Source organism: Trachymyrmex cornetzi, unplaced genomic scaffold (genome assembly GCF_001594075.2).
Source record: "Trachymyrmex cornetzi isolate Tcor2-1 unplaced genomic scaffold, Tcor1.1 scaffold147, whole genome shotgun sequence".
Taxonomy (NCBI): Eukaryota; Metazoa; Arthropoda; class Insecta; order Hymenoptera; family Formicidae; genus Trachymyrmex; species Trachymyrmex cornetzi.
In genome coordinates, this window is record NW_017296059.1 from 751810 (window position 1) to 763096 (window position 11287).

Below are 11287 nucleotides of genomic sequence, written 5' to 3' on the forward strand. Positions count from 1 at the left end.
ATATATATATATATATATATATATATAATATATTAAGAGATGAAACTTGAGTCTACAGAGTATAATATAAAGTTTCCACCCCCCCAAAATAGTTCTCGAATGATATTAATCGAATTAAAAGATGTTTAATAAATCCTTTAATATGTGAAACACGAAAATTGCAGCTAAAGGATTTATATGTAGTCGATGGAATTTTGCGATGCTTGATAGAGAATCGAAGAATACAATAAGGAAGAAGGAAAAGAGTGATGAGACAGCGGTGGTGATAAAAGGGGTCTTTAACAATCGTCACTTACCCTTGTAAAACAATAAATCTCATCCGTGATAAATAATTATGCGATTCGTTTAAGCAAATATACTAAAGTAGAACAAACCTCCGCGCCGTTCTTCGGCTCGGACAAATTATTAAATCAAATGTGTATCGGCACATGCACCAATAATTCGGCACGGCTGGAAAACACCGCGGCACACATCTCGCACGTATACTCCACCCTGTCCGGTATTATCGTTTCCGGGACATCATCTACCGACGCAATAACACTATGTATAGCGAGCATCCTCGGTGGCGCAGACTCCACTTTGACACTGAGCTTAACATTGTTATCTCTTGCCCCGTTGTCCAGCTCATGCACGGTGCTGTGTGGCAATATGCTCTCCTCCTCGTCTTCTTGAGCAGTAACGACACTCGCCTCGAAAGCTACTTCCAGATTGCTGCCGTCCACTGCGTGCTCCATCAGTTGTACCTGATCATCACTGATCTCCATGGTATTGTTATTGTTATTATTATTACGTAATTGTAACAACTGTTGCTGCTGCTGTTGTTGCTGCTGCTGTTGCTGCTCTTGTTGCTGCTGTTGCTCTACTGTTACTATCAACGTGTTCAATTCCTGCTTTATTGGGTGCTTTTGCCTCTTGGTCCTCTTGGTAGTAATTGATTTTCTCTTGTTTGATGACTCCTGAATTTTACTAAGAGCTAGAATATTACCATTGTTATTCCTGTGACTGTCACCTGCGGCCTTTTGCACATGACCTGGCTCCTGTTTGATGTTCGCCAATAACTGCTGTGTTGACATCGTAGACATACCCTCCTTTGATTTCGTCGAGAACGTTGCCGGTATGAGCTGCGATTTACCCTCAATGTGGTAACTGACGTTCTTTGTGCGTGGCCGATTTCGCTCGCCACCCGGAAAAATGCCAGACTTGTGCTCATTCGGCATTACTTTTGGCGTCCGAGTCACCATCGTCTTTGTCTTCTGGCCCTTTTTCGCGCCATCGCTCCCCACTTCCACCGGCACCCGCGTCTTCTGTGTGTGTATCATCTTCGGCCGGCCTGACTGATTCGATGTTTGAGTTTCCTGCTTCTTTTCCTCTTTGCGCAACTTCTTTTTTGAGACCTTCGATTTGGATGCATTTAACTTGGAGTTACTCACAATAGAGTTTATATTCTGTAGAGAGCTTTCAAAACTTTTTAATACATTCTGATAGCCTTCCTCGACGTTCGATCGATGTTGCTTGTTTTTCTTGCCAAGTTTCCGCTTCGTGTTGTCTTCCGAATCAGAACCGCCAGTGCCAGTGCCACCGCCACCACCACTGCCAATATTACCACTACCAGTACCGGTAACACCGCTACCGCTACCTTCTATCATGTCGTACGTAAACTCATTTCTACGTACCATTGTATTCGTCTCAAGAGGCTTTGCTTTGCGTCTTCTCTTATACTTGCGCGGTCCAGTCTGTGGCTGGCGTTTTAACGCAGTATTATCGTCGCAATGCTGCACTATATGTGCCACTACCTCTTCAGAAGTGCTGAATGAATCGCCACATACCTTGCACAAATATGGTTCTGCACTGCCCACACATTTTGGATCCGGACCAGAATGATGAGCACGCACGTGTTCTCGGAGAACCACCTGTAGAAGAAAAAGTTTTTAATTTCATTTTAAGTCGATAATCAAAACGGAAATGTATAATTTTTAGAGCACAGTTTAATTATCTCATGCTTTAAAATTGTACCAAACAGCTACATATATATATATATATATATATGCTATTAAATTACAATTTATTTCGATTTGGAATGTGGTTAACTAAACTTACTTTTTAAATTATTAACATGAAAAGTTCCATAAAAGAGAAGATATTTATAGTTTATACAATATGCCTTACTATTTTTCTTTCAACTAATGCATTCGTTATTCGTACTTTCGCACATTCTAACAATCAACTCACTCTTTGATTAAATGCCCGAGGACAAATCGCACATCCATACGGTTTCTCGCCAGTATGGATGCGCTCATGTTTCCTCAAGGTACCGCCGTCTGCGAAAGCCTTCCAACAGAATCGGCAACCATAGGGCCTCTCGCCAGTGTGGATACGTATATGGATCTGCTGTGAACTGCGACTACCAAAGGTTTTCCCGCACTCACGGCAGGGGAAAGAACGGCCGCCTAATTCCCTGTTATGTGAATGACGGTGGCTTACGAGAGCGCGTCCGTCAGGGAATTCCTCACCGCATTCGTCACATGCTACCATTTTGTTGCGATGTGATACCATATGTCTGTAACACAATATATTTTCAATGAAATAAAAAAATTCTATAAAGAATAAAAGAGCTGTATTTTTAGCAAAAAAATCATGATAGATAAAATATATATTCTAATGTATATATTTTTGATCGTATAACACACATAATCTGCAAAGCTAAAATTTTTTTATATTATCTCATTTATACCTTCGTAATCGGGCTTTACTGTGGAAGCGTTTTGTGCACTTTGTACAACCAAAGGTCTTATCGACGTTATGTATCCACGAATGTTTCAATAAACTGCGTTTGTCTTTGCACGTCTTTCCACACAATGTACATGTATTTGGTGGTGCATCATCAGCGTGATTCTGTCGCACATGCTCCGCAACTTCTGCTTCATCACGGCATCTTGCTCCACATAATAGGCAACGACGACTAGGAGATCTTGTTTTAAATAAATTACTAAATAAGTATACATATGCTCTATAAATGCACTTGAAATTTATTCGATTCAAAGAAACGAAGTCGCTTTATATACAATCAATATTATTGCTACATACTTCTACCAATTCTAGCTCGAGCAGTGAATTATGTTGACAAAATATTTGTGAAATTGAATATTACTGATTCTGCAGTATATTGATTATTAATAGTAAATTAATAAAAGTCGGGGATACCTTGAAGCATGAAGTTCCGCGTGTGCCAACAATGCTAGAGCCTCCTCAAACTCTTCTCCACAAACATTGCACATGTGATGCTGACTGGACTCTACTGTAACCATCTCTGGCTTCAAGTGAATTCTACGTACAATATTAAACTTCACATAAACAAATTTTCAAATACCACGTCCACGATTAGGCGTTCCGTTTTGCGCTTACAATGCTTATAAGCATCATTTGTCCTTATTTAATATTTGATAAATAAGGATTGACTGATTTTTACGCGTGAATGTGAAAATGGAACGCACCCAATATGTTCAATTATCAAAAATAACATTTCATATTCATGAAATTTATAAATTTTCAATTAGAGTAAAACAATATTTTTTCGTACATGGTACAATTTTGAATTAAATAAGATTTGAATCTAATTTTCGCGAGGTTCAAGTTTGAAATCCTGATATTATACAGAAGGTATTAAAGGAGATACCAAACAGAAAACCAAACTTGAATTTTAAAAAAATTGGATTCAAATTTTATTTCATTCAAAATTCTACCATGTTCGGAATTGAAACATTTTACTTTCAAAAATTATCATTATATTTGGATAATATAATCTATACCTAAACATTTACATTCATTGAGATAAGTAAGTTTTAGAATACACTATGTGCAAATTTAAAATACTTACTTCTGATGGCGTTTAAGTAAATCCAAACGATGGAACGGTACTGCACAGGTGTTGCAATAAAACTCGCCGATCCTCTCGTTATCGCCTGTGTAAGTGGCATCATTCTCATATTCCTCTGCATCAGATATTTGAGGAATGGTACCACCATGCTTGATACGCACATGTTCCCGCAGACTGTTGATATCCCAGAACATATCACCACATGAAGTACATTCGAACGGGCTGTCACCACCATGAATGCGAGCATGTGATGCTAATGCCTTCTCCCTAGCAAAGCCAATGCCACAAGTCTGACAGACATATGGCTTTGTTGGATCGGTGATAGGCCATTGTTGCTGCTGTTGTTGCTGCTGTTGCTGTTGCCTGCCCGTAGCAGAAGACATCTCCTCCATTTGCCACTTCGAGCTAGATGCATAATTGCCGCTGCGTGCAGAATAACCGTCGGTCAGCTCTTCCTCGTAGAATAATAATGTGTCCTTGTAAGCATTGTCTGGTTCATACACATACTTGCCCATCTCTATCTTGACTTCCTCGAAATTGCGTTTCGGCATACCAACGGCGGTGTTGTTCTTCCGTTTGCGCGGTGCACTTGATTGCACCTTTTTGCGCCTGCCTTTGTTGCCACCGGTCGTCACATCCTCTTCCGCAACTAACGAGTCCTCATCATTCAGGTCGTCCTCGAGACCATCTTGTGATGATGGTGCATATGCATGGACTTTTAGATGATTATTCAAATCACACTTGCGCACATAGCGTGATCCACATAGGTTACAACCATACGGCCGATCTGTCTGATGTGCCACAATGTGGTTCATCAAATTTGCCTTCTTTCGAAACCTGCGACTACAGTAGTCGCATGGATACGGTCGAGCATTAGAATAAGAATCCTGATCAATCGGCAATGGTATTTCCATGTCATCGTACTCCAGGAGATTTTCATGAGTCACCTTGGCCTCTGGAATCTCCACTCTTTAAGAAAAATAATTTATTATTAGTAGGCAAACTACAAAAGAATCAAGGAAATAATTTTTCAATTTACAGATATGCACAAAAATACAAAAATATTATTTAGATTGAAACAGTAAAAAAATTAAGCATAACAAAACTTAAAAAGAAGTGGATCATTTTAGTCTCTTTTTTATGGCTAAACTAGTATACACTTGTAGAGTTAAAAGAAACTTGATCTATATATTTGAAGTAGATAGAAAATTTTAGTGTGATCCAATGCAGCGACAAAAGATCTATTCTTTTTAGGTAAATCTCTCTTGAACAATTCTCTGTAACTTTTCTCTTTCTTTTTTTTTTTAATATGTGCATCCAGAAGCACGACCACTCACTGAGCGTTCAGTGAACGATCGCGCTTTTGGATACAATCATTGTAAAAAAAAAAAAGAAAAAATAAAACAAGTAAAAAGTCTAAGATCTAAAGAACACATCTTTCATATATCTGAATTGAAACTTACCCATCATCTGGACCAGATCTGTCCCAGTTGTCGGCTATTACTTCTTCAGTGACTTGTATATTCAGATAGTCGTGCCCCTGATCCTGTGGCACTATATAGATTGATTCCATATCATTAGATTGAGGTACCATTAGTATCTCAGTTTCGGTGGCAGGTACTACATCAGGAATCGATTCAACGGTTTCCTCCACTGCCACTTCCTCGCAGGCACCAATCACCTCCTCCTCTGATGCGACCAGCTGTGCCTCCAGGCCGCATATCACCTCCTCGTGGAGCTCTACATCTCCTACCCATTGTAGATTCAAATCTCCGGCAACATCCATTTTGTTCGACCTTTAAATTACTCCATCACTGAAATCACAGGCAACATAAGAAAACGGTAAGCCTGCTTGCAATGCTCTAGAGTGTCATTGCATATGAATCGCGTGATTGATCTCGTAACTTAAGTCAGATGAATGGGACGCTGGATTCACAAACCTGTTGCAGCCACACGATCGATGAGAATTCACTTATTGTTCAATATATTCGCAAATTGCGCGTTTTTATTGCAAAATGGCTCGACATTACGAGAACTCACAAGATGATTACGGCGATCTGTCTCGAGATTACGATTCTACGCGAGTGATCCTCTGCGAATCGGAGGTTACATCATGCGGCGAGCCGCCATGAGGAAGTTCACGACGTAGATGCGTGAACGTTTGCGTATCCCTTCCGCGAAGCACAACGGGAACGCGTCGTGATATTACGAGCAACATACTACGGCGAATAATTATCGGCAAACTGAGGTTCCCCTCTTTCACCCCCCCCTCCCCCTGCCCCTGCGCCGACCAAGTCTTCGTCACTGTTGCGAGACAAACGATGATCGCGCGGAACCGCAGCAGCAGCGCGATCGGCCCGAACTCGGTCGATCGGCGTCGGGTCGTGTCTTGACACGGGCCTGAGGTTATAATTATATAGGTTATAGCGAGCGTTGGAGGTTATAATGAAAACAGGACGTGCCGCGTTCCTCGGTAACGTGGCGTCGACGAGGAAAGACGGTGGCGTCGTGACGCCGGACGAGGAGTGTCGAGTGGCGCGACGAGCGGCAGTGGCGGCGATGTAACGGCAACGGTATCAACAGCATCCAGGTGACAGGATACTAAGCCGTCCCGCCGCGAACATCTAACTTCCAAGCCAGGCCGCCTTTCGCCTTTAAGAAGAAACTCTTTCTCTCACTCACTCGCTCTTTCTTTCACACTTTCTCTCTCTCTCTCTCTTTCTCTTCCGACGAAGTGAAACACACGCGCGCGCGGAGCTCGAGCAGAGGCGCAGCGTCGCCGCGCGGATAACACATCGAGCGTGACCGGCGAGACGCGGATGTGGAAACGAACACAACGGTTACGGAACGGTTCTACTTACTATATCGAAATCCTAGACGTAACAACGCAATTCGTAACCTAACCAAAATGCGCTGAGTCCGCGATCACGGCGAGCAGCGTCGACCTTCGCTTGTTTTCAATCCTGGTGGGGGATGCGCGTAGAAATAAAACGTGACAAAATGGCGGCTCATGCGCGCGCACGCGATTATGAGCGCTAGCACGAATCGTGCGTAGATAAGAAGGATGAGGGTGCGATAGAGACTAGAGCATTAAAACATAGGTATTCGCATCCGCTATTTTTAGTCCTTTCCCTACTCTTCATTCTCTCTTCAATCTTCTCAGCTCAGCGGCAGAATGGAGAGAGAGCAAGGGATTGAGGAAAGGAGCAAGACAGGAAAAGACTAAAAATGGCGGATGCGAATACTCATGTAGTGCCTTATAGAGACACCACAAGGCCTAGTGGCCTAACTTGGCTTTATCTCGTGCACTTGATATGGTTCTAAAGTTACTAATTAGTAACTTTCTATTGTTACGTCCTTCGGTTGCACTGCCAATTGAATATCAATAGTGCGTTATGCTGGATTCACACTGGATCCGATGTGCGTCGTAAGACGCTCTGCAACCAATCAGAAAATAGGATTTTATTTTTTAGTCCAATATTAATACATGCGTCCGTTTTTTGTCATGCGACGAATTTTTCAAGCGTGTTAATTGAAGGCAGACAGGATCTCGAACCTCTTTGTCGTATAGCCAATCAACAGGATTGAAAAATTTGTCGTACGACATAAAATGGACGCATGTAATATTGGCTTTAAGGTACAATTACATGATGTCGCTTGTCGCCAGCGATACTGTTGAAAAGTTGAATTAATTCAACTTTTAAGCGGGGTCTACAATAGAAGTCGTAGCAGTCGTAGAGTCTTAAGTCGTAGAAAATTAATCAATCACAGTAGAATATGAGAAGAATAATCGACTATGATTGGTCAATTTTCTACGACTTAACATCCTACGACTGCTACGACTTCTATTGTAGACCCCGCATTATAGCGACATCGTTCTTACGCAAAGATTTAAATATGGAACAGCAGGATGTAAATATAATAAAAGTATTTACTTAAGGGGATCCTAAAGATGTCTGTATTACCGACTAAACACGTATAATTTTTGTATAACGAATACTCTTTTTCTCTTTCACGGATTCGAAAATCCTTTTCCAGGATTGAAGTATACGCATTAATACGTGTTTGTGAAGTGGTGTCTACGCTGAGAATAATAAAAAATTTCGAAATCGATATATTCTTTACCATTTCTTAGACTGCGTTCGGGGAGCGCGCTATCAACGCTATTTGTGTCAAACTATCCTTGTTTCACATTTAATGGACGATGAAGATAGAATGACACAAATATCGCTAATAGCGTCTCCTCGACCCCAGCCTTAGTGTAACATGGCGTCTCAGCTGTCAAGTCATGACAACATTTGCTTGATATGAAAGCTTTGCAACCCGAACGTACGAAATAATAGTTCCCAAACACGTAATTTGCACGAATATACAACGTCGAGTTCTTAGAATTAGATTTAGACGCTTTATCGCGACGAATTCGTTGTACGAAAAATGATACGTAAGTGTGACTGCGTGTATCATAGGTCACGTTCAGCAGACTCAACTGTTGTGGAGCAGATCCGTGAGCACTCGCTGTTATTGGTGTATTCTTCTAGATCATCCAATAGCAGCAAGCGCTTACGGATCCGCTCCACAACAGTTGAGCTGCTGAACGCGACCATAGACTGCGTGAGATATTGCTGTGGTAGTATAAAAAGTCATGTCGATGTGCCGCGCGCGATGCGACATCTAGCGATTTCGTCGGAGTTCGAGCTTTGTTTTAGGATCCCTTTAGTCCGGATCTACAATAGGTGTTTTATGCCTTATGCCGTAAGAAACTGACCAATTACAGTCGAATCCGAGAAGAATAAGCGACTGTGATTCGCCCATTTCTTATGGCTTAAGGCTTAAAACCCTATTGTAGATCCGGGGTAATTGGTCAGTTTCTTACGGCGTAAGGCATAAAACACCTATTGTAGATCCGGACTTAAGGGGATGCTGCAGTGACGGTCGAAGTTAATCAAGATCGATAGTACAGACTTTTTTCAATTCCAAATTCGACAATAGTGACATCTTTTATTCATTTCTTATACTTATTATATATTGTTGTGTCTCACTCAACGCATTCATATGTCCTTATCTAACATATTGCAACGCCATCTCTTAGAAAGAGATCAACTAAAATACTGCTCGGTTTCATGGTTAAACAGTCATACGTCGTCGATTTCTCACGTGCTAGACACACAATTTCATTCCTTGAGCTAATCTTTTTATTTAGGCGTCAAAACTTAATTCTAAAGATACGACTATAATCGTCTATTTATTCTACATGTGCTTAATTTCTCGAATAATTTCGAGCATATAACGTGCATATAATTTTTTCACGAAGTTTGGTGAGCTGATAGCACATGGATACAGGAATCTGTAATTTATTATTTTTTCCAGTTTTGGACACAAAATACACCAGGAGCAGATACATTAGCACGGATATTTCAATCGTGGAGAAGGAATTTTTATTCTGTGCAACTAATTCGAAGAACCGCGCAAGAAACATAAACGCTTGCTTTATCGGTAAAAAAGAAGACTCCAGCATCCCCTTAAGCTATATTCCAAAACATCCTTTCTGAGGAAAATTTTGTTCAAAATATATAGGACATGTAACATACATACTATAGTATTTCGAGTAAAGGCTTAAACACAATAGGCACAGGCAATAGGCACAGGCAACGGAGAATAACGAACCGTCCAATTAGAGCTCTGGGGCTCTATTCTTGAAAAGAAACATATACGAAAATCTAGGGAAATGCTACAGTATACGTCACGTATACTATAGTTTTACCCTAGACTTTCGTATACGTTTCTTTTCAAGAATAGAACCCCTGGTGTGTAAGTTCGATATTATATTCCAGAGCTCTGATTGGACGGCTCGTTATCTCCTGTTGCCTGTGCCTATTATGTTTAAGCCTTAAAATTTTATCTTAGGTACCGACCAAGTTTCAAGGCCTGTCTACAATACATGGAGTAAGAGTAAGTAAGAGTAAGAAATTGACCAATCACAGTCGAATGTGAGAAGAATAATCGACTGTGATTGATCAATTTCTTACTCTTACTTCTTACTCCGTGTATTGTAGACGGGCCTTCATACATCGATGTATAACTTCGACGTAAATCGAGCCGTGTAAACGTAATCATTGGCAGCGTTCAGCAGACTCAGCAGTTTTGCAACCGTTTTATGATTCCTCGCGCTGATTGGATTATACTTTTAGATTTAAAAGAATTGTTCTATCTCAACGAAGAATCACAAAACGGTTGCGAAACTGTTGAGTCTGCTGAACGCAGTAAATGTCTTGAGATGCTAATACAGCCCTCTGATTGGTTCGTGACTTCTTAAAACCGTACTTAAAACGGTTTTGAATATAAGATCTGACTATGAATCGGTATTCATAAAACGGTTGCAAAACTGCTGAGTCTGCTGAACGCAGCCAATGATTACGTTTACACGGCTCGATTTACGTCGAAGTTATACATCGATGTATGAAACTTGCCAATCACAGTCATTCCATTCTTCAGAGGAATAGCCGTGATTGGCCTATTTCATAACATCAATGTTATAACTTCGACGTAAATCGAGTCGTGTAAATGTAGTCATTACTTAAGACGGTCTTGAAATAAGAATCGACTATAAATACCGGCCTGGGTTCCGAAACTATCAAAAAAATGTGTTGCAACTTTTCTGTGACCGACTGTATGTGCCACAATCTACATTATATATATATTTTGGGTGACTTTACCCATAATGCTTATACTACTGGAGGGGGAATACGGACGTCGAACTGTGGGCAAGACTGAAAGATAGAAGATGTATTTCTGTCCTATTCTATCCTCTTTTGGCACATGCGCAGAAAGAAGAAAAGTTATTGAGCAGGACAGTAATCTTCTGTCTCTCAGATCAGCAAGATCTTGCTCACTTTCTACTCATTGCTTGGGCTGTGTTCCAAAATTGACTGCCAGTACTGGAAATCTATAGTGCACGTAACGTAAACTGTAGCATTTTTAGTGCTGGCAGTAAATTTGGAACGCAGCCTTGGATAGGCCATTCTCTCTCCAGTAGTATAAGTTCTATGTATAAAATATACGATAAGAATATGTTAATGTTTCATTATGTCAAATATTCTACTATGATGTTAAATATAGTATTAACAAACTGCATAATTGAATGCTGTTAAAGAAAAAACAGTTATCTGTTTGTAAGATATATAAGAATAAAGTTAGTGTTATAAGCCCAATTCTATCACAATAAATAATCTAATGTTGTAGAAGGACAGTTCTTCCCCATTTTTTCAAATTTGTATTTTTGTAAAAGAAACAATGCTAAAATTATACTCTCAATTCGTATCTCGGGAGAAAATGTAATATATGTATATATATGGACATATTTTATATATAATTATATATAAAGTATGTTAATTTTTTATATAATTTTATATAATT

At 40.2% G+C, this 11287-nt stretch overlaps 1 protein-coding gene across 3 annotated transcripts; it reads right to left on the minus strand.

The window, feature by feature from the left end:
- Positions 1 to 92: 92 nt before the first annotated feature.
- LOC108757706 (zinc finger protein 850) lies at positions 93 to 6950 on the minus strand. Of its 3 annotated transcripts, XM_018502213.1 has the most exons (8): positions 6736 to 6950; positions 5338 to 5688; positions 4382 to 4843; positions 3875 to 4297; positions 3202 to 3324; positions 2732 to 2968; positions 2230 to 2557; positions 93 to 1910 (listed from the first exon to the last, which is right to left on the minus strand). In XM_018502213.1, exons 2-8 carry the CDS (start codon positions 5658 to 5660, stop codon positions 411 to 413), a joined length of 3396 nt encoding a protein of 1131 aa, XP_018357715.1. In that variant the 5' UTR covers positions 5661 to 5688; positions 6736 to 6950; the 3' UTR covers positions 93 to 410. The 3 variants fall into 3 exon arrangements, with proteins under 3 accessions (XP_018357715.1, XP_018357713.1, XP_018357714.1); XM_018502211.1 differs by having other exon boundaries at positions 3875 to 4843; XM_018502212.1 differs by lacking the exon at positions 6736 to 6950 and adding an exon at positions 5815 to 6123 and having other exon boundaries at positions 3875 to 4843.
- Between the last annotated feature and the right edge of the window lie 4337 nt (positions 6951 to 11287).